The sequence below is a fragment of the Pyrus communis genome, chromosome 1 (genome assembly GCF_963583255.1).
Source record: "Pyrus communis chromosome 1, drPyrComm1.1, whole genome shotgun sequence".
Taxonomy (NCBI): domain Eukaryota; kingdom Viridiplantae; phylum Streptophyta; class Magnoliopsida; order Rosales; family Rosaceae; genus Pyrus; species Pyrus communis.
Window position 1 is genome coordinate 17,362,693 of NC_084803.1, and position 23,848 is coordinate 17,386,540.

At 37.0% G+C, this 23,848-nt stretch overlaps 2 protein-coding genes and 1 pseudogene across 6 annotated transcripts; all 3 read right to left on the reverse strand.

Annotated features, from left to right (window-relative positions):
- Nucleotides 1-331: 331 nt before the first annotated feature.
- On the reverse strand, nucleotides 332-2,383 carry LOC137732143 (small ribosomal subunit protein mL103 (rPPR7)-like). Its single transcript, XM_068471446.1, has one exon. The coding sequence runs from the start codon at nucleotides 1,991-1,993 to the stop codon at nucleotides 776-778; it is 1,218 nt and encodes a 405-aa protein (XP_068327547.1). The 5' UTR covers nucleotides 1,994-2,383; the 3' UTR covers nucleotides 332-775.
- A 113-nt stretch (nucleotides 2,384-2,496) lies between these two features.
- On the reverse strand, nucleotides 2,497-8,169 carry LOC137732108 (splicing factor U2af large subunit B-like). 5 transcript variants are annotated; one of them, XM_068471413.1, is made up of 13 exons: nucleotides 7,905-8,169; nucleotides 6,769-7,100; nucleotides 6,406-6,525; nucleotides 5,757-5,830; nucleotides 5,047-5,117; nucleotides 4,654-4,698; nucleotides 4,489-4,548; nucleotides 4,296-4,356; nucleotides 4,095-4,207; nucleotides 3,526-3,972; nucleotides 3,239-3,380; nucleotides 2,905-2,972; nucleotides 2,497-2,802 (listed from the first exon to the last, which is right to left on the reverse strand). In XM_068471413.1, the coding sequence occupies exons 1-13, from the start codon at nucleotides 8,037-8,039 to the stop codon at nucleotides 2,665-2,667; spliced, it is 1,806 nt and encodes a 601-aa protein (XP_068327514.1). In that variant the 5' UTR covers nucleotides 8,040-8,169; the 3' UTR covers nucleotides 2,497-2,664. The 5 variants fall into 5 exon arrangements, with proteins under 5 accessions (XP_068327514.1, XP_068327504.1, XP_068327537.1 ...); XM_068471403.1 differs by having other exon boundaries at nucleotides 4,654-4,701; XM_068471421.1 differs by lacking the exon at nucleotides 2,497-2,802 and having other exon boundaries at nucleotides 2,972-3,109; nucleotides 4,654-4,701.
- A 3,147-nt stretch (nucleotides 8,170-11,316) lies between these two features.
- Nucleotides 11,317-17,356, reverse strand: LOC137714807 (uncharacterized; annotated as a pseudogene).
- Nucleotides 17,357-23,848: the final 6,492 nt, after the last annotated feature.

The following is a 23,848-nucleotide window of genomic DNA, read 5'->3' on the forward strand; positions in this document are numbered from 1 at the left end:
CAAGCTTAAACCTTTTTTTACTTATTTTAACTGACTATTTCTCTTCTCTGCTTGACTCTTCCCTCAGTGACCCTCCCTTTCTGTAATGTGCTCTCTCCATTAAAATATGACTACTCTCATATGCAATTTCGTGACTCTTGCCCAAGTATTCAAGCGTTTCTCTCTTCCCTACGATCTCTCATATGCAATTTCGTGACTCTCTCCCCAGTAGTCAGGCAGTTCTCTCTCCTCTACAATCTGGCAACTCCCTCAAATAATTGTTTTGGTTTTGAACCAAGATATTTTTGTTAAGCTCACTCTGGTTTGAGTTGCAATATTGAAAATTTTGCCATTAAACTCAGAAACATCCATAAGCCAAAGCACGACACAGAATTCAGGGCCAAATGTGGTAGGATAAGTTTCAACCAGATAAGCCATGTTACTAAAAACAAGATTACAAACTACACTGGCGATGGTATATGCAGGATGCTAAGGTCCTAAATGGTATGTCAATAAAATGGGCCTGCTTCCATGTCTGAATAAAAGACAGCGAGAGCAAGAACACAATAATCAACTGCCACATAGAAGACAACGAAAAGAAAACTAACATAAAAACAATCAAAATTGAAGCTCATACAGTATTACAATTCCAAAAAGCTTCAAACTTGCTTCTTCGCTGCGGCCAATTGACATCCTTGCTCGCAGTTTAATCATATATTGGCTCACCAGCCGCGGTCGCAGGTGAAGTAATCAACGGATTGAACTCAGACCAACGAACCAGAACCCCCATCAATACTTATGTTGTAGCCTCTTTAGCCTCCTCATCCGCGACCGAAGAAGCATCAGTATCAGAAGAAGCCAAACCTAGACCCTGCTCCAACTTCTTCCAGGCAACCAAAACATTAGGAGGAAACTTCTTCTTGATCGTGCGTATCAATCCCTTTGCCTCCTTCATCTTCTTCTTCTTCACCAATCCTTCCACCAAATACTTCATCGTATTGAAATCAGGAATCTTATGCACCTCCACACTCCTCTTGAAAACCTCATACGCCTTGTCATAATCCTCACTCTTACACAAATAAAATATCAAAGTCCGGAAAGTTGCAGCATTCGGATTACATGCATTTCCCTCCAACCCCTCATAAACCTTGAAAGCTTCTTCCATCATCCCATTCCTGCAATAGCAAGTCATCAAGTAATTGTAACTAATTGTATCTGGTTTCAGCCCAGCATTCGCCATTTCCTCAATCAAAGCTTGCACATTGCCCGCACTCCCACCATGGACATACATAATCTTAACATTATAAGCCGCAGCGTCAACCGCAACGCCCTTCTTCACCATCTCATCCCACAACTTCTCCGCCTCTTCACCATTGCCCTTCTTGTACAAAGCATTAAAAATCGTGGTGAACGTCACTGCAGTGATCTCAATACCCTTCTCCTCCATCAATCTCAGCGTCTCCATTGCCTTGTCGGGCTTATCCGCTGCGCAATACGACTTGATCAGTATACCATAGGACACTTTATCAGGGGAGACCCCATGCTTGCTGGGAATTTCGTCGAACAGCTGGGGGACTCTGTCGAAATGCTTGGAATCGTTGCAGGCAGACAACAGAGTGTTGAAGGAAATGGCGGTTCTCGGAGTACCGAGCTGGTCCATCTGATCAAACGTCCTCAATGCCTGGTCGAACATACCAGCGCGGCCGTAGGATCGAATGAGGGTGGAAAGGAAGGGCTCCTGGGTGATTTTGGGGTCATTCTTGTGGGATTCAATGAAGGATTCGATGTCGGCGAAGCGGTGGGACTTGGCGAGGCGGCGGACGGTGAGATCCTGGGCGTAGCGAGACAAGGTAGGAGAAGAGTAGTGTTGGGAGACGGAGGAGTAAATCTGGAGGGCTTTGTCCGGGTCGTACTCGGTTCGGAGCTTGGACTTGGCTTTTGAGATGGAGAGGGTAGACTTGGCGGTGGTGGTGGAGAGGTGGCGGAGGTGGCGGAGGGAAATCGAAGATGACATGTTTTAGGGTTTATGCAGCTTCGGGGGGTTTTGGTTGGAAGCTCTTTTGTATTGAATGTTGAGGGTTTAGCGGTTAATTTTGTCCTGTTACTGCGTAAGATAAAGATACAGGAAACCAATTCCCGGGATTTTTCCGTACTCGGCAGGAAACCTTCTAACCGGATCATAACTCCACGTCAACATGCCACGTAATTTCAATACTTATTCGAATCAGAGCTTACTTATTTTGCCTAATCGCCTAACTTGAGAATTTCACCATGTAACTCGAGAAAGGCACGAAAAAAGTATCGTCACAAAGGTTATTACTTGTTACTTTAGTACTACATGTACACGTTAGCCTTTAAATTTTAAAATCCTCAGGGCTTGAAGAGATTAGCATGGTGGCTGGAGAGAATAATGACCAGTTTTCCCAGCTCAACCAAGGATTTAGTCCGCCTGAACCCATGTTACATAATGCAGTCGGATGTACACATACTGCAGTAAATAAAAAGAGATGGAAAATGTAGACTTTGCAAACGAAAACAACAAAATATAAGAAATACCAGTTTATTCCTTGTTATACATACCACAAGGCTACACGATACCACTCTAATGATGAATATGCAACCTCAATACTTCTAATTTCCAAAAAATCTCAACACATCACTTAATAATACATTCAAGTCAAACAACTAGCCCTCGTAGTCGCCCTCACCAAACTTGTCCTCCGGATAAAACACTGCTACCACCTGATTGCCACCAAATTTCCGGCCATTCAACCCCGTACGGGCTTTTGTAGAACCCTCGGTATCCGCATATTCCAAAAACACCTGCAAATACAAGGGCATTTTCAGCATGTAGAAACACCCAACCCCGTAAAAACTCAGATTTTCCAGACAAAATGTATTAATAACTAGATTTCAGACACTAACCTTCCCAACACCGGGGGCAAGTTCACCATCCGGTCTTGGACGCGGGATGATGACATTCACTAATGTACCTGCACATCAGTCATAATCAAATAACTATTAAAAACACACGACAACACAAATCTTATGCGAATTCAGTTAGAAGGTTATGGAGGCTTCTGTCTGTTAGGCCTGATTCTTTATAGCGAATGTGGGACTACAAAAAAGGCTGTAAAACAGAAAGATAAGGACAAAAAGAAATGAGAAACTCAATACCGCAATAAACTTTCTAAATTAATCAAAAGAAACCAACAAAAAAAAAAAGTAGCGGAGTTAACTCTGAGTGATAGTAATTTACCAAACTTTTCACCTTCAAGCCTCATGTCTTCCAAGATATCATCATACTCAGTATCGTCCCTAAGCTCATCTGCAGTTACTACCTGAGTTAAACATACAACCTTGGTGGCGACAGAACTAGGCGGTTGCAACAGCATGAACCTCTGTACAAGAAACAAACACCTCAAGACGTTAAATCAAACCCACATAAACTAAACTTTCCGAAAATTATTAATTTAAGCCAATTTAAAAATATAGTTTAATCTAATTTAACAGCTATTAGGGGAAAATTAGCAATTTCACTCTTACCTGCAATGCAATTTGCTGCTGTGCATGCAACAGAACACTCTCTTGCTCAGGTTTGGGCTGGTTGGCACCTTGGTTAGCACGCCTAACTGTGAGCGTCTTGTCCCCCATTTTAATGCCGTTCAGCGCTGCACAAGCTATGTCTGTAACTGAAAGATCTTGGTAAACACAAAAGGCATAGCCTTTTGAGTTTCCTGTTTCCCTGTCTTTCACCAAATCAAAACCACGAAGAGGTCCAAAGGATTCAAGTAATTCCTTGATCTGTGCTTCTGTGAAGTAATATGGCAGCCCACCAACAAATATGCGGTCAGGGCCCTCAAGCCCACCAGCAGAACCCGGTGTAAGCCCCACAGCAGCCAGATTCAGATTGGGATTGGGCTGGCTTGGGCCGAGTGTTGCAGCCAGAGATGGGTTGTAATCGCTAGGTCTCCGCACCTTAACAGGGGCTCCCTGTAGCAATTGTCCGGAAAAAAAAAAAAAAGAGAGAATAGTCAATACCAAGAAAGTCAACTTAATCCAAAATGCTCAAGTTAATCATATACTGATCTAAACCAAAGGGAAGAATAGAGTACCTCAAAAATAATTCCATCCAGAGCCATTGCATTGCTAGCCTCTTCAACCGATCTCATCTCCACAAAAGCAAATTTCTTTTCATGGTTTATGTAAACATTGACAACAGCATCTCCTGCAAGGAACAAGTAAAACAACAATTAGGCAATCAACTAAAGGGAAGCGACTTTATTATACCAATTTGAGTGCAAAAATCAATATACCTGGGCCAGCAGTGTTCCCTCCAATTGCAGCCATAACTTGGCTGAAAAATGTAGCAACTGACTGCATATGACAGGAAAAACCACATTATCCGCATGAAAGTGTAAGCTTAAGTACCCATTAAAACATAGTGTTCATGTTGAATTAAAGGTAGATGAGAAAAAATAATAAATGGTAAGGGTGAGTTGAGTAAACCTGTTCATTTGCTGTGGGGGGAAGCCCTCCAACATACACCCGTCGGGCATGCCTAGTAGCCTGATAATTATAAATAAAAGAACAATTAATGTCAGCACATGTTACGATTAGGGAGTAGTGGGATGTACTGATACAAACTAAAAATAGAATCTCAATCATGCCAACCTGTTGAGTCATCGCCTGAACAGGCATAACTGGAAGGGGTGCAAACTGCTGTGAGAACAAATAAAACATAATATTAGTGAAATAATGCCAGCACCTTAAAATGGTGAAGCTGTCAAATTCACCTAAAATGCCCCTTCCTAATTAGATAAATAGTAATATAACATTTTAAATGCTAAAAAGTCAAACTAGAATTTTTAAAATAAACGCCCACTAGTATTTTTAAATTTCAAAATATAAAATTAGTATATATAAATTAAAAAATAAAAATAAACTATAATATAAAAAGGCCAATTGCACATGTGTACAAGTGCGCAAGAAGCTAGTACTAGTGAAACTCAAGCATGCTGGTCGACAGAGGGAAAGAAAGCGACCAAGAGAAAGAGTGAGAGATACCTGCCCGGTCGACAAAGGAAACATGTTTGGAAACATCCCCGGAATGGTAGGACTATTCCCAGAAATTTGCCCTGCAAACAAAATTGGATCACATTGCAGTCATAAGAGAAGTACCACATTAAACTTTTAAAAATGTTAATGCCAAATGACTCCTCCGCCTCTTAATTTTCCATGAAAACTCGTTAGGTTAAGCAATATCCAGACCTTCAATTTATTTAGTTTAAGGAGATGAAAGAAATACATCATTTACAAATTCTGGAAGAAATATTTGTAAGACTACCAAAAACGGCAATAGTTTCCGGTTGAAGACGAACAAGATCCATCAAACCGGTGCATTGATTCCTCCTTGTACATAAAAGCTACAGAAGTCGGCTCACACCCATTGTCATCACAGTGGGGCAAGTAGCCCAACATTGCCTTCTTACAACAAAGGACAAGACATAGAAACAAACAAACAAAAACACCAAACACAAGAAAAAACCAAAAGATCTCTCAGTCCCAGAATTATTTCACCAAGTAAACAATAAAAAACTTACAACCCTTCCAGAGACCACAACTTTATAAAGGCTATGTGCAGAAGGGAAGGAACAAAATATTGCTTACCAAAATAACACCATGCAATTGGATACGAACTTTCCACACTAGTCCAACAAAGAGAAAAAGCAGTTACATAGAATACAACAATCACAAGTCTAAGAGGATAAATGTACCTGCTGCAGCAATGGCAGCACCAGCTAACATTGCAGAAGCAGGAGGTGCCATGTCAAAACCACTGATCCGTTTGCTGCAAGTCATTAGTATTAGGATACCAAGAACAGAGTCAATATAAAAGAGACAACTTAAAGGCACGAGACCAAAAACCTACATTCTGCAAAACGTTGTTATCACAGTTCCACAGAAAAATAATATCGCAAAGTTACCTGTCCCACCCCAAACTTATACCTACATGAAACTCATACACAAAAAATCACTACTACAAATTTCATAGAAGTTGACAGTTCACTACCTACCTAAAATGGTATATTTAGGTATAAATTTGGGGTGAGACAGGCATTCATATATCCAGGGGTGTGGTGGTGAAAAGCGGGGTTCGAAATTGATTATGTACATCCCAAGACAAATGAAACAGAACCACGTCTTTCACCACCACACTAGCTAGCCAATGCATAGTCAATCATTAGGAATAAAGACGGCAAATAAACAAAATTACCAACAAGAGTTTGGTCAAAGACACCCAAAATCGAATAAGGAAAATAAATTTAATGAAAATAACTCATCAACCAAGTATTTATTCCAAGATACTTGGGATTTGGTGCAAAAGTTACAAGTCCTTTGCCAACCTCTCAAGAAGAAAAATACCTTTTTGAGCGTGAACGAGAACGTGACCTTGATCTGGATTTGTGCTCAGATCTACCCCTTGAACGAGACCGCGACTTGCGCCTGTGCCTATCCTCTCTGTCTCTGTCATGATCCCTCCGCCTGTAAAATCATTGCATAAATTATAATAGTAATAGGACAAAAAGAATCTCAAGGATTTGTTTCTAATACAGAAATTTATAGGTAAGCTTCACAAGACAAATTCGCATACTAGTTATATAGCAGTATAAAAATTCCTCATTGCACGAATTGCATCAAAATCAGTTGATATTTACACAACCAAGTTCCTCATCTCCTAACAGAAAATTCATTTAAAGGTAAACAATGGAATCAAATTGGTCATACCTATCAGAGTCCCGGGTACGGTAGTGATCATCGTCGTCGTCATCCTTATCTCTCCGTCGCTCACTTCTTTCACGATCCCTGTGGCGGTCTCTGTGATGACGATCACGATCCCTGTCTCGGTCCCTTTCTCTTTCTCTATCCCGATTCCTATCCCTATCCCTAGCCCTATCTCTGTCCCTGTCCCTATCCTTGTCCTTGCTTCTCCCCCTGTCTCTGTCCCTGTCCCTGTCCCTGTCCCTATCCTTATCTCTGTCCTTCTCCTTATCACGCCCTTTATCTCTATCCTTTTCTCTGCTCTTTGAAGATTCTCTCTCATAATCATGATGTTCATGCTGCAAAAGAGATGATTAAATCAGTGTAATGTAAAATAAATGATGAAACCAAGCTAATATACACCCCTTTCCACAAGATACTTCAATATAATTATTTCACCAGAACAAATATGTACATTCTAGTGTTATTAAATATCAAAGTGTCATCCCATCTATAACAGAATACATAACTGCAATTCTGTGACATTTGCGTATAAGTACAAGAGAATTGTCTACAGCACAATAACGACACAGCCAGAACATCTTGCACAACGTACATCATCACATCTATACTAGAATGCATAATTGCAACAATTGCGCACATGCATAAGAAATCGTACGCAACTATAAGCATTAAACATCAACAACCAAATAGGCAAGAGACATAAACCAGTTTAATAAACCCTGACTAACAGAGAATTCTATGAAGAAACCTCGCCATAGAAACCCCCAAACCCCAAAATTCACCAGCTAAAAAGAATTCCATAAAATAGTTATATAAGCACACAAATTCAAAGCAGAAAACGAGTAGATCATACAAAGACAGAAATTGGGATGAAAAAAAAAAAGCCCGCAGAAGTCAATATATTCAAAGAACCCTAATTTAACAACCAATTCGGCTAACCCAACCAAAACCCTAAAACACTCTCATAAACGCAACATCTTCGCATCGATCTTACAATTAAGTAATCGAAAGCAAACAAGAATCTAAGGAATCAATCGTATACGTTTGCGACACAAGGCGTACCTGAGATTCAATTAAGTAATCGAAAGCAAACAAGAATCTATGGAATCAATCGTATACTTTTGCGACACGAGGCGTACCTGAGATTTGGAATCGCTGTAATCGTCGGCACCGCCATGGTTGGCGGCACGAGGTTGAGGAGAGGACCCACCGTCGGCGTAGTTGCCAGCGTCCTCTCCGTTGTCTTCGTACCTTCCTTCGTAGTCCGTCATCATAGGTTTCCGCTACCTCGCAGTTGAAGTCTCGATGTTGCAAACCTACTTGATGTTTGTTTCTCGGGAAAATTGTCTGCGATTATAGTGAGTCTGAGCGAGCAGTGAGAGAAATCTAGGGCTCGATAATTGGGCTTTTTCCCCTTTATTCCAAGTTAAATGGTAGCGAGGGGAAGGGATTACTGAGGGCGGTAAATTTTATTTTTATATTTTTTTAATTTTTTTACAATATGCTGTAGGCAGTAATATTCAGAGAGAACTACCTAACGTCGAAGCGACGGCGAGGGCAATGACATTACTGTTTAAGGAGTGCTATTTTTATTTTTATTTTTATTTTTTCTACGTCCTATTCAATTTTCAACTTTTGAATTAAATAAATTAAAAAAATTGATAACTAAAATTAATAAGACTTTGTGAGAGGCAAAATTGGCTACGTGAACAACACTTTCCTACTATTTACTCTAGAAGGTATTTTTGTGCAATTTAACAGTTGGGCAAAGGTAAAGGTGATTACTATTTACAAATGGATAAAGTGTTATTGGCATTCTAAAAATCTCATTCTACACTCCTCACAAGCGTATTTTTCTTTCCTAATATAGAAAATTTGGAGTGTAGAATGAGATTTTTGAAGTGCTAATAACAATTCCCTACAAATATCTTGTTTTATTTTTTTTTTTTTTATGTTTTATTGGTCTTATCCTCTATGTATCATTATCGCTTTAGATTTTCGATGATATTTTGATATTTTCAACCATTCTCGTTGCACAACGTTTCATTACCCATTAATAGTATATACTCATATTTTATATAAGGTTCTCGACTATTTACCTGGTGCCATTTCTTTTTATCCAATCTTTTGATTTCCTCATATTTCTCCATATGGAAAAGGATCATCGCCGAATCCTTTTCCTGAAGATCCTAACGAAAACTAACTGTACCATACGATGAACGAATACGGTAGCAAAATTCTTAGGAAAAGAATTCGGCGAGCATCTTTTTCCTCTCCATATAAACCCTGCAGCCCAACCACATCATGTTCTTTCATCAATATCTAAGCTGAGGAGGTTGTTATCTTATTAATTCATGTGGCATCTTCTAATTGGTTTTGTGGGTTCCACATGGCAGCCATGTAAGCACACTAATGAATTTTTTTAATGGAGTTGGATGACAAGAACAACATTGATGACTGAAGCAAAACATGAGGGACAAAATTGTTGAGTTTGGAACATAAGGACCAAACCGATCAGTTGACAAAATGATAAGGAATCATTTGTGATAAAAAAAATTCCAAAACAGTGGCATAGGAGTGGGCACAACATACGTCTGGTTTTGTTTTAAATTAAAAAAAAACTTTAACAAAAAGCTCTCGGGTACTGTTTACTTTAACGAAAAACCACATTTTTACACTAAAATGTCAATCATGATACTATTCACTTTCCCCTTTATTTTGTCCTTATCATTAAAACTCAAAGTTTTCAAGCCATTTTCATTAGTTTGTCTTTTAAAAAATTAGAATTAGTCTCACCCTACTCTGTTTCATTTTCAAACGGGTTCGGCCTGACCCTTCCAATTTTAGGCTCAGCTCGAAGCCCAGCCCCGTTTGGTTCTTACGAGTCTATGTGTCCTTTTTTTTAAGAAAAACTAATGAAAATGGCTTGAAAACTTTGGCCTCGTTTGACACGCCATATAAGACCACCGGATAGTGCTAATAATACGGAACGGATGTTTGGTGAGCTTCGTATTAAATAAGCACCAGATTATTTAATCCGACCCCACTTTTTTTATCCCCTTCACACCCGCTTGTTTATCCCGTCCCAAACCTCTATATTATTTAGTCAGGTGCATCTCTCTCACTTACACTGGCTCACTCCGTCCCTCTCTCACGCACTCTCCTTCAACTCTCTCACATTGCCTGCTATCTCTCGTCTACTTCCAGGTTCGTCTTCGTCTCCATCTTTTTTTTTCTCTCTCTCTCTTCCTCCCTCTTTTGCACACACACCTCCCACCTCTCTGTTTGCCTTTGATTTCTGACAAAAAATTCTTCCGAGGAAGATGATGATTCAAATTCTTCCAATCTGGGCTCCGACAACGAGAAGGACGATGAGGAAGGGAGCTAGGCTCCGACGAGGAGGGGTATATCAATTCGAATATGGGCTCTGATGAGGAAGGGAGCTGGGCTCCGACGAGGAGGGGGATAGGAATTCGAATATAGGCCCCGAGTTCTCGACCCTGGCCGCTACTCCTCTGCAATCGGTTGCCGAGGGTGGGATTGATGTGCGGGGAAGATGGTGAAGAAGGAAGATGCGATTGAGAGGAGTCCTGGTTTTTTTTTCCTTTTTATTTTTTATTTTTTATTTTAATTTTAACAACAATTATTGTGAATTAAAAAAAATTATTACAGTTCGACGTATTATCCGATGCATAAATTAATCCGATACAATACCAAACGCTCGACTAATTTAGTCAGTACTATCTGACGACTATTTATCCTATCCGATTGAAATAGTTAGTACAGTCCGAGCTGCCAAACGAGGCCTTTGAGTTTTAACGATAAGGACAAAATAAAAGGTAGAGTAAATAGTACCATGATTGACTTTTTAGTATAAAAATATGGTTTTTCATTAAAGTGAATAGTACCAGGAGTTTTTTTTTTGTTAAAGTTCCCTTTTTTTTAATTTTACATTTTTTTTTTCTATTGTTTTTTTTTTTTTTTGTCAAACGATAAATTTATTAGATTAGGAAATTGATGGAATTTGAACCCGTGCCATGATGCAACACTCATCTCCATTGTGGTAAAGGGGCACTTGCCATTTTTTTTTTTTGGAACTTTAACAAAAAACTCTCAGTACTATTCACTTTAATGAAAAATCATATTTTTACATTAAAATGTCAATCATGGTACTATTTATTTCACCATTTATTTTATCCTTATCGTTAAAACCTAAAGTTTTCAAACCATTTTCATTAGGTTTTTTCTTTTTTTTCCTATTGAGAGATCACGTACTTGCAATTTTCAAAAACATATCTTCCCTCATGCATGCAATTAGAGCACAGCAAATCAACTTCTTTCTTGAGTGGCAGATGAACGTCCCTTTAAATTGTAATCTTTACTTCTTTCATATATAATAGAACGACGACGATTTACGACAAGACAATTTCATGTTTAGTATGTGTATGCACAAAACTATCATTCTACGATTCTAGTATTTTACTACGAGTATTATACGACGACAATATAAACAGAACGAACAAATCAAACTGTTTCATCAGGTTTCCAAAATCAGTTTCCGCCGTGACCCTTTTTTAAGACCCCTGAAGAACCGCTGGACACGCAGAACTCATTAATGACCTGCACAAGAAAGCAACTTCTATTAAGAAATTATCACGAGAAATCGTATCACAGGCCAATGCTCCATTCAGCACTGATATACCATCTACACCATTCACTAAACGTCGCAATAACCTCGAGTACTTCATGAACCATGATTCTAAAAGGAAACTGACGTGGTTTGCAGGCTGCTGATATACGAGAACCATCAAGTGGTTCAAGAACAGAGTTAGAAACGTAGGGCAACAAGAAGAAGACGACAATGGTCTGTTTTAGGGTTTTTAGAGCCTAGGGTCTTCTAAATACTAATTTGTTGAAGAACATGTTGTCGCACATGGGAGAAAGAATTTATGTTTGGTAACCTGACAACAAATGTAAACTCTGTCGAATCACAAACATGAAAAACAACTGACCTTGCTGAATTCGTTGGAAGTGAATTCCTGCCCAAGAGAAATCTTAGTTGCTTCAGAAACCTCACCCCTTTTGAGCTTAGCATTAGGTCCTTTAGCGCATAGAAGATCAATAATAACCTTCCTGCAAGAACAAATACAAACTTAAAGTTAAATAAGAGAAGAACTTATTACATTACGATAATTTTGATGGAGGGAATCTTGCTCATTCTGAAATCACCAAGGAACATGCACAGAACAACATCATCTAATATGTCAAATCCCAAGTGAAGGTGCACAACATCATATGCTTTCGGGACTTAATAATTAAACAACAGAAGAAAATGGGAAAAACCTCAATTTGTCATGCTCTGGGTGATCTGGTGATGATTTCAAGACATACGAACCATGTATGTCTATCGTAATTTCACTTATTACTCTCTGCAGCTCAAGTTGACGAGCCTGAACTCCATATTGTCACTTTTTTACCTCTAGGATCAACCTTTGGAAGAGTAGAAGTTCTGACTGCCAGATCACTTAGTCCTCTCCGTATCAGCTGAAGGCTGCCATGAAAATGACAAAAGTCAAGACGACAAGAATGAGAGAGATACTTCCATCAATTTCATGATAGCATTATCGCATCAAGAACAAAGAGCATTAGTAATGTAAAGTCTACACTTGGTGTGTAGAACAGCCTTTATGCAGTCATATTACGCAGAATAAAAAATTTCAAACAAAACAAAAGATGGAAAAGATAGTCTTGAAAACTTCAAAAACTTACTTGCAAACCTTGTGATCTTGAAAAACTTCCTTTATAGCCTCTTGTGGAGCTGCTCGAGTTTCATCTGACATGGTTCTTCCCCCAATGTGAACTTCACTTGCACCTTTTGTCGTACCTTTACCAGAATTCAGTGATTTGCCTGGTGTAGTAGTCATACTAGCACACTTCAAATAACGGTCAGTATTAGATTTAACGGCTATCCTCAACTTTTCTTCCATCCTTTCCCAGTTCTGTTCTTGGGTTTAACAATGTCTGGGTAGAGTTCCATGAATGACATATCTGGTTGCTCTTTGGATTTCCAATCTTGAGTGGAAGGTCTTGAGACAGCCAGTATTCTGAGGGAATCATACACATGAATTTTAATGCCCTCTTGGAGGTCTAGATGAGAATTTCTGATTACAGGGTTCTTCCGAAATAAATTCAGAACGTAATTTCTAGCCGTCTGTCGATCTTTATGATCTTTATTTGCTACATGATTTATATCCAAGCCTTTCTCATCTTTATTTGGATATAATAATAAGGTTTTTGGAACCCAAAAACCAGAGGACAGCAGTAACTGAGAATGCTTCTGAAGGACATCCAGAAGTTCTTCCGTGGTGTGATCGGGAGCAAAGTATTTCTTAAGATCACCGAACCGGCGGGCTACAGGCTCCTGTTTTGGCACAATTACGGTTTCATTGTCATGACTTCAAAAAATTTTGAACTGTATAATAAAAAAATTAGTTGTTTTCCATATGATGGGAACAATGCTGATAAGTTTGAAAAATTAGCTTCAATATACAACTATATAATCATCAAAACATTAATTTGTGGCTTCGGTAATTGCAACAAACCTCAACAATTAACTTCTTGATACGCTCTTCCAGAGGCACGGAAAGCAGAGACCTAAAATGACAATCTCCTTAACTCTTTGAAAATTAAAGGTAATGTCTTGAAAAGAAGAACTTATTAAAGGAAAATAACATATTATAATTTGCACAATGTTAAAGTGAAATCAAATGAAAGAACTAAATAATGTAAAGATGACCGCACCTTCTTGAAGAACCTTTGTATGTTTTAGGACACAAGGAGTCAACATAGTCATGCCTTCAAATAACAACAATATTCAAAATTATAACTAGCATATCTAGAGCTTTTAAAGAATGAGGGTAAAGGTAAGTACTATGACGGAAGAAAAGAACGTACGGACTCACTGTAAATTCTATAGGTGAACTTTCTTGCACCACCATCTTCCGTAAGTATCTGGCCGAGAAATCACTTTCTGAGCTATGATACCGAAGTGGAACCCAACTCTGGAAGACACTGGAGAAAATGGATATCATACATTATATATTTAATTACCTATATAAATTATCACAACCAATCTAAGAAAATAAACCACTGTAGCACCTCCTGGATCATTACAGAAACTCAAACATTCACAAAACTAAGCACATATTTGCCTTCTGGTATAAACAAAAACACAATCCACAGCATTAATTCCAGGGAATAGAAGAAAGATAAAAAAACAATATGATCAAAATATCCTGTAAATGTCAAATAACCAATCAACAAAGTCAACCTCAGTTGTCAATGTTTGAAAATCGCAAAAGTGGCATGTTTAATGATCCTGACATGTTTATAATGTCAGGGAGAACAAAATGTCCAGTTTTTTCCACTCGCGACATTAAGAAGATTTGTACCTACATTAGGCAAATAAAGAATGACCACCAGAATACTTAGACGCCAAAGAATGTATCCATATCCTTTGACATGGTTTATTAAGATTTGAAAAGAAAAGACGAGTTAATTGTTTGTTCTAGAATCATCTAATGTGTTAGAAGATAAAGGACGTGGAGTACCCAATGCACTACGCAAATCTCAAAGACCCATAACAATATAACCATAAATAGCCAAGGGATTCAACAGATATGAAAACAAAAGACTACCGCATAACACTTGTCTTCTAGGATAAATGAAACTTCTAACCTATAAGCTACACTTAGAAATAAAGCTTGATAATGTCATACTCAACTTAATGATCTGAATACAAATTCTCATCTGATGGAAAAACAAGAAGGGAAGAATCATTTTTCCCATTGATTGAGTTTCCTAAAAGATATTATCTTTTTGACAGGTAAACCGAAACAAAAAAGCAGATCTAATAAGGAATCCACATCAAGAACAATAAAAAGAAACAATAATTAAAAGAGAACATTGTAGTGGCTGATGACACCAAACATTATTATGCTAACAAATAGTAATATTTTCTCCTAAGGAACCCAAAATGCATAGAAAACCACACTGGAACTGCTCATAAATAGCTTATATTTGTTCATAGCCACCAGATCAGAATGACTGGTTTTTCCATGATTTTAAACATATAAATGGACTCATAATATTAAACAACGTTCAATATATAATCCTCATTATACACATAAGTTTGCAGATTACAAATAGTAACTTTCTCATACCTCTTCGTCTTCAGATTTTTTCTCAGTTGAAGACTCCATCCGCTTGTTCTGAAACAAAATAGTCACATGACATAGAATCAAGTCTTATTGTGTAAACAGTTATGACTAAAAAAAGTGCATGGTTATTGTAAATCTTAAAGTAAATCCTGAGTAGATTTGATAAGTTCCAATAATTCTTCACTAAAGAGCCATAGTTCTGTAACAAAATAACAAAATGACAGAGAGAACCTGCAACTTTGATGGACCCATAGGTTTTTCTTGTCCAGAGTCTTCCAACTTAAATGTAACTTCTGCATCCCCTTACACTGTTCTTCCTTTTTGAGCCACTGGAGTTCAAATGATCCAATGAGGGTCGAAGCTGCACAACTGCATGAACAGGATTCAAGTGTAACTGCAAAATGAAGAGAAAACCAACAGTCTCACATAGTAAGATACTATAAATATGAAACTGAATTACTTTCATAAGATATACTAAAAAGTTACTAATTATACGCAACATTTGTGAGTAACTTTAATTGGAATAAATGAATATTTTAACCACCAATAAAAAGAGAAAACAGAAAGACAAGTTTTTCTGCACTTGTCTAGACTCTGGAACATTTCATTTCTGAGAAGAACAGCCGTTCTCAATTTCCATGAGTGGGCAGCCATGGCGCAGTAAGGATTAAAAAACAAATTTGATCATACATCCAATGAAAACCAAATGCAGAATTCATATCTACCAAGCAAGCCCATATAGTCCTGATTTCACAACCACTCTTTTGAATGAACTGCCTTGGTGACACAAATGACACTTCACAATGACAACAAAAGAAGAGAGTTAAATTTGTGATCTTAGATGTTCGGTTTAATCCCAAACAACAAAATTCATTCTTTGTGACCAACTTTGTCTGGACCAGAAAGAAAACATAAGGAGGAGCGGCATTTAGCATCTAAAATTTACACAGGAATCCTTTTCAAGAATAAACTATATGCAAGCTTAGAATTGGACTTCCTCGGGTCTGATGGCCATTCAAGTAACTATGTAAACCTAGCCAGCTTTCAATAAATTAACACCACTCATAGTAAACAACTAAACACTCCCAAGGTACATATTTCAACACTACTGACCAAATATAAATAGCACCCTATTGCTTTGCAAGTTCAATGACTGCACTCTCTTAAAAAAAATCCAGTTTAGATCACTGAAAGTGACTGGAAAGTCAACTGGCCTACGAGCTCAGGAGGAGCCCTTCATAACTTTTTACTTGCTAGAACTTTATTTTGACGGTAACAAGGGATGTGGTCTCGTCAAACGATCTTAATGCTTGACAAACAACCTTTATTAGACGCATGCTTGAGATAAGAAATTTCCAAAAAAAACTAAATCATTTACAAACCTACAGTTGTTAAAGTAAATTCAGCCACATTCATGATTCAAACAAAACCGAGGATGTTAAAGTGCATACCATATTGCCCATCAAAACACCAACGGCATAGCCACTTGTGCCGGGTAGCTTCCATGTTGTAGACAAAGTCTGAGAACAAACACAAACACAAAAACACCAATCCACATTACATTTTATAACAGTGTAGGCAAACAATGTCACAACATCCAAAACATACTCGAGCTATAGCTACAATGATTATGCACAAAGTTGACCTGCTTTGTCATTTTCAATCTGCTAGCGCAATCTTCATCGAAATTCTTCGGGTCCCGATCAAGTGACAAATCAATCTCCATTTCTGAAGTGGCGGGATTCAGCCTCACCTCCTCGCACCGGCTCTCCAACTCGTATGGCCGCCACCATGGCCTAAGAGGATATTGCAAAACATACAGCTGATAACAAAAAAAAGATCAACATTTTAGGCAAATCCTTTCCAAAAAACAAAAATTTAGAGCACAAGAGAGATCAAGGATGACAGACCTTAGAGTTGTCGTTGATTTTCGGATCGAAGTAGACATCGATTTCCCGCACGACTTCGTCTTCCGGTTCGTCTTCTCCCATTGGATTATCCTCTTTCGAAACATCGTCGTTTTCGGTTTTCAAACCGCCATTTGAATCCTCGGCCTTCGGCGCGCTTTCTTCTTTGTCTTTCTTTTTCACAGTTAGGGCGTCCAGTTCTACTCGCGTAGGTTTGAGCTCTGGCTTTTCTGGGTCGGGCTTCGGAACCGGTTCTTGTTTGGCGACGGGTTCGGATTTGGGTTTAGGCTTAGCCTTGGAGGACCGGGGCACGAACCGGTTGGGCCTGGAAGGGACCTGGCTCTGCGCGTCGAGGTCATCGAGGTTCATCGTCGGCTACTCTGTGGTTTCTGTTTGTTCCGGTGAACGGTGGCGGACAGCGGAGCTGTGAGAGTGGGTTTTTTTTTTTTTTTTTGAACGAGAGAGTGGCGTTTTTTGCGCGCGGTTTTCTTGGGGCTTTTGGTGGGGTGAAGTTTGCGTGGGGACTTTATAAGTTTCTTTAATTACATTTTTGGTCCAGGTAATTTGATTTGTTTTTTACTTTCGTCCTAATTTTAATTTTGGCAAACGTTGCAAAGGTGCCATGTGATATCCCACATCGCCCAGGGAGTGATCCTTAAATGTATATTCCCATCCTTACCTAGCACGAGGCCTTTTGGGAGCTCACTGGCTTCGGGTTCCGTAGGAACTCCGAAGTTAAGCGAGTAGCGCACGAGAGCATTCCCAGGATGGGTGACCCATCGGGAAGTTCTCGTGTGAGTTCCCAGAAACAAAACCGTGAGGGCGTGGTCGGGGCCCAAAGCGGACAGACAATATCGTGCTACGGTAGTGGAGCGGGCCCGGGAAGTGATCCGTCCCGGGCCGGGATGTGACATGCCACGTAAGTCTTGTAGCTTGGTTAAGAATTCTTTTTTTATTTTTTTTTAAACAAATAATATTATCTACATTAAAAGGGAGATGTAGGACTTAACCTCGCAATGAGCTAGTAATAATGTAGTTTAAATTCACCTTTGGCTTGAACCTAAAATATTATTTACAAGTGAAGATGAATTTCACTAGACCGTAGTATTAAATGGCTAACTTGGCTAAGACTTAGCATTGCCACTTAGGAAGTGTTTGGAAGTATTTATAAAAAAGTGCATTGCCATTTAAGTGTATTTAAAAATGTTTTTAAAATAATTGAAACCATTTCTTTTGTAAAAATACCAATGAATTCTAGAAAAATACTTAAATGTTTTGCGCAAGAATCACAGCTTGTTACTCAACTTACTTTGTATGTCCAACTAAGTTTAAAGCTTAATAGCCTAACCACGAAGTTAGTAGATTCTGGCATAAATAACGCATGGACTCTCATTGAAGATCTTGGTCCACGAATGTCCCTGCACCATCCATGCATAAGGATTCAACTTCAACATGTAATCTGTATTCTGTAATTCTCTATTGCGATGCGAAACACCAAATAATTGTCGAGTTGAGGGAGCCTCGTATGGTCATAACACGCATTTTACTTTATCTGATTAGTGGAATTTAAAGTTTGGTTTTACTACTGTTCAACTTAAACATAACTGGCACTAACAATATTTGTATAGATTTTTTTGTCCCTTGAGAGACAATTGTCATTGTAGTCTAGTGATATTTTTCTTTGTAAGTGAGATGTTCGAATCTCGTGAATGACAAATTCATATTTATATACGCAATCATTTGTATTTTGTTTTTCCTTTTTCTAGGGCTGCAACTTTATTACACTATTTTGTAAGGTTTCTTCTTTTTTCTTGGTTAATTGGTTTGTTTTGGTGGGGGGTGCGGGACTGAAAATGTGACCACCAGCCAGCCAGCCAACTCTTGTCAGTTGTCCCTCTCGCAATTGCAAAAGAGATGGAATCATCTTTTTATGGTGAAGGTGCCAAAGGAGATGGGAACTGTTAGGATACTTTCGGCCAAGTGAATTTATCAACGCAAGAGCTTTTCCAATTAGATTGTGACCTGGTTATATTCCCTGATATGGCTGCGGTTGCTATCGGGGTATGACTTGCTTTGACATATATGAGAACATTTCTTCAGTGCGTAATGGGTTTCAAGTGTGTTGAATGTGCAGAAAATGTGATTGCAAAAGCTACGAATTCCTCAGACTAGACTTGGGTCTGCACTTTAAATTTTTTTATGATGTGCAATACAAATTCCTAGCAGTTTTCTTGGTTTGTTTAAATGCATGTATGAGGATTCGTATCGAGTTGCTCCAGACTTTCGGCATTATTTCATTATTCTGCATGTATGTGGAGAGGTCCTGGACAACATGGGCATCTATGCAGGCAACCATTTTTCTGCAAGGGTTGTGTACAGTTATGTGTATACCCATTTATGAAATTACCCAACGAATAAATGGTTATAAAGGTATTAATATAAACGGTTATGAGCAAATAACCGTGGTTATCCGCCACCATAACCATTGTCCATTTTCTTCTGGTTTTGTTGGCAATTAATGTCGTCCAATGAGAACGAACCTGCGACTTGAAAACAGTTTGAGGCTGTGCATTAAGGTTCTCCATTGGTGAACAAAAATGCATGGAATCTCACGCAAACACTCTGTGTGGCTTGCTTGGCCTTCCGATTTGCTGCAGTTGGCCACTGTGAAAGTGGGTACAGTAACAAATGTTTTGTGCTATATGGACATCATTCACCATGAACTAAAGGAAAGGATGAGAGATTTTCATTGGAGGCGATTAAAATTGCCAATTAGTATTGCAATTTAGTGGTATTTCTCTTCACTTATAAGTGAGATGTCAGTGGCAGAGCGAGGATTTCCAGTGAGGAGGGGCCTCACACAAGTATAGAAGAAGACATAATGAATAGTGGTTATAAACTTACTCATGCAAAACATCATAATATATATCCAAATAATTAAGTAGTCAAAATTAACATATGCATAAATAATTTTATCTATTTATAGTAATCATAATTATTCTCGACGAACTTCATATTTTGAAATCATTGCATAATCTCATCTATACTATTGAAATTATTATTAAACTCAATAGAGAGAATTACTAAAAATTTTGCAAACCCTAAAACTCAAGAAAGAGATGGGATAGAATAGAAACAAATATTTTATAGAGAATAATAGAGTTTCACAAATCTTGTTGTTCTTTAGTCAATAAGTTTGGGATTTGGAATGGCTAAATATATGAAATTTAAGAGGAATAAGAGAATAGCTCTACTGGTGCATAAGTGAAAGGTGATTTTTTTTTAATTAAAAGTGAATGACGGGTTTTAATTTCATGTCATTGATTTGTGATACATGACCATTTGAAATATTATACTTAATTTTTGGATGGGATTTGGATGAAAAGATAGATAAATGATTGGATGCAAAGCAATAGATATAGGTATAATACTAATCTTGTTTTTTCGAGTCAGGGTAGGCCTATGACTACCCTAATTCTCATGGACCTCTGCCATTGTGAGAGAACTTATGTTCGATTATCGTTAAAGACGAATTTGAACCAAATTATTACTAGCCTATTGTAAGCTAAGCCCACCCCCTCTTCCTTAAAGTAAATAATATTGTTCGTTACCAAAAACAAAAAAAAACAAAACAAAACAAAAAGGTTCATCCGACTAATTTCCATTATATTGGATTGTTTGTTAAGGTCTAAGGGCGGACCTTATTTTAAGGGTCAGGATTTTTAGCATTCTTTGGGCCACTATATGTTACTAGTACTTGCTAAGCATGTAAACCCATTTATGTCTACTGAAATATAACTATCCGTTTATGTATTTAAATTCTTATGTTCATCTCAAGAAATTATGAATGAAGAATATTATATTTAATTTCTTAATTTTTTTAAATTCCTCCTTTCTTTCTCCTTTCTACGAAATGGGTTCCATCAAGAACCTATTAGAAAATGTGAGATATCACAAGAGATTTGTTTAATCTGGTTCTGTGATCTTTAGCTAGTTTATGAATTTATTTTCTCGAAAGTTAGTTGATTTAGGGAGCCTAGAGACTACAGCACACCTTACATTACCTAAGACTCCATTGCTTTTCAATCATTTTATGGAAATGCAAAAAACCAAAACACACTAAACCCAACCTAAAACAAGGAAACCAATTTTTGAAAATTCTATCCATATCCCCGACCACGTTCATTAGTTAACAGACCTCAGCCTACACAGCTTTAACAAAATTACATTCATGTCATCCGTCAAACATTTCTTGGACCATTTTGCATAAGCAATTTCAACTATATGTAGAATTAGTTTTACATTTTTTTTATTAGAAACATTTTGTATACATTTTAGTAAAATCAATTTGTATATTTTCAACACAACTACGTACATACCACCAACCCATCCCTTATCGACCATTTTTACAGAAGCATTTTGAACTTTCAAGTATATGTAGATTTAGTTTTGGATTTTTTTTAGTAGTTCCAGTTTGTATACTTTTTAATGGAATTAGTTTTTATACTTTTAATAAAATTACATAAATGTCATTAGCCCAACTCAACACAACCTCGACCATTTTCGCAGAAACTTTTTCAACTACTTTTAAATCAGTTTTATATGCTCATAACCAGTTTGTATACTTTTTAATAGAAATAAGTTTTTATACATTCAAAAGAATATCTTATGAAAAAAATTGCTTAACTATCTATAGAATCAGTTTTGTATACTTTAATAGTAAAATCAGCTTATATTACATAATAAAATCAAAGAATATAGATAGATGTTCAGTCTCATGCTCGTGGTGAGTTTTTAAATTTGGAATTTGCTATTCTGACTAAGCCTGTACAAATTTATAGATAATATTTAAGTACTTACTTTTTAATTCGGCCCAACTAAAAAGTACAACTTGTTATAAAAATGTCAAAGTTAGAGGAATTACCTTTTTAATGGTAGGTGCAAGGTAGATGTAAAATGCCACACTAAAACTATAGCACAAGCAGATAACAAATAAAAGGTAGAGAAATAGATGATGTTACTGATATTTTTCTCTCGTTCTCTTCTTCTTATCTTTTCTGTATCTTGAAAACATACGGAGTGCTCTATTTATAGAGCAACTCCAAACTGATGCAGTTAATGCATTTTGAAACTTACGACACATCCTTTGACAATACAATTTCTATGTATTTTCATATTCAACTTTCACTTTGCATGGGCATTGAAAACTTCTGCCCATGCTGAAGAATTCTGCTAATGAACTGTGGCCATTCATTGCCATCAGACTTTTCAACACAACTTGTTTTTTGTCTTTTAAAGCTCGAGAAAAAATATTGTTTATTTAAAACAATAAAACATATTTTAAAATGTCAATTGTACAAAATTAAAAGGTGAGTAGTCAAGTATCGTGAATTTATTGTTCTTGCGTACTAATAAATTTTTTATCTGAATGTGATCCAAAATTAAGACTGGTGATTGGTCATTGCCGTCTCCAAACAAAGTAGCAATCCATCCAAAGGGCCCCATCCATCCATAGGATAAAAAGAAATGCAATCCAAGTCAATGCAAGTGATGGGATTCTGCATATGTATTTGGGTAAGAGGCTCTTTAAGATAAGGGATTTTTTTTTTTAAAAAAAATAGGAATTAATCGTGAGACTTACTTTATTTCAAACTTCAATGATTCGAATCATTTATTTTGTAAGGCTTAATTCATGGATCATCATTTCAAACTTCAATTCAATTTGAAACTATTTTCTTATTTAATTATCACAATGAAATTTCATTATTTCTTATAGAACAAAGTGTTTGTTTATTTCTCTAAACTCAATTAGATGTATCAAATATTTCCAATTTGACTAATATTTTGCAAAGATGATCTAATAGGTGCAACTTAAAAAATAGACGGTTCGGATCGTTAAAGTTCTATGTGGTGTGGGTCCCAAAAAAAATGGGATGCCTTCCCTTAAAGGTCTCCTTAGACCATGTCCGACCCATGGAATAAAGCTTAAAATATAAGCTTTAAAACCCCCCAAACCATCTCCAACCACTGGGCTAAAATAAGCTATGGGGAGAAAATATATCATTGGGCTAGATTCCTTCCAAGATTTAAGCCTGATTTAAATTATTCTGAACCCACCAAACTGTCATTTTTCAAGCCTTATTTTGTTTTTTACTTATAATATAACGGCTATGATCAAATGAGATCAAATCTAAGGATAAAAAAAAAAAATTTGACGACCCAAAATTAAATCTAATGTCTAAAATTATTTAAGAAAATTATTTAAATCAGATTTAACTTAAAACTTTATAAATATCTATGTATTTGTATGATTTTTAATTACTTGTCAGAATTTAAATATTTTTAGATTAAAATGTTCATAAAAATAAATTATAATAATTTACATAAATTTTATTTTCAAAAAAATTACCATAACAAAAAAAAAAAAAAAAAGCTAAAATTATTATTTAATAATCTCGGGCTAAAATGTTAAGCCATAAGGGTTGGAGAAGAAAAACAATTTTTGAGTTATGGCTTAAAATTTTGAACTTTATCCCCAAAGGTTGGAGATGGTCTTATGAATAATGTTAGAGAGACTAAATATGTAGACAAAATTTTATAAATTAAATGACATCGCATTTCTATTGTGTTAAATAATAATATAATCAACAAGTTGTGAATCTTTATTTATTTTCACCTCAATAGGGTGCTTATGTTAAAACAAATTTAACAAGAAAGATAATCCTATTTAACTTAATATATGGTAATTATTTCCTCACGTGCTATGTTTAACCAAAAGTGATCGATAATTTGTCAAAGCCACATGCGTGCACGTTAAACTCAGTTTGTTGATCTGAAGGTGATAACTTTCTGCAGCCAACTAAATCAGGAACAAGCTAGAAAACACCTCGTAATCGCACTCAAGCAAATAGTAAAAAAGAGTAAAGAGCATAAACCTAAAAAGCCAAAAGTACTAAG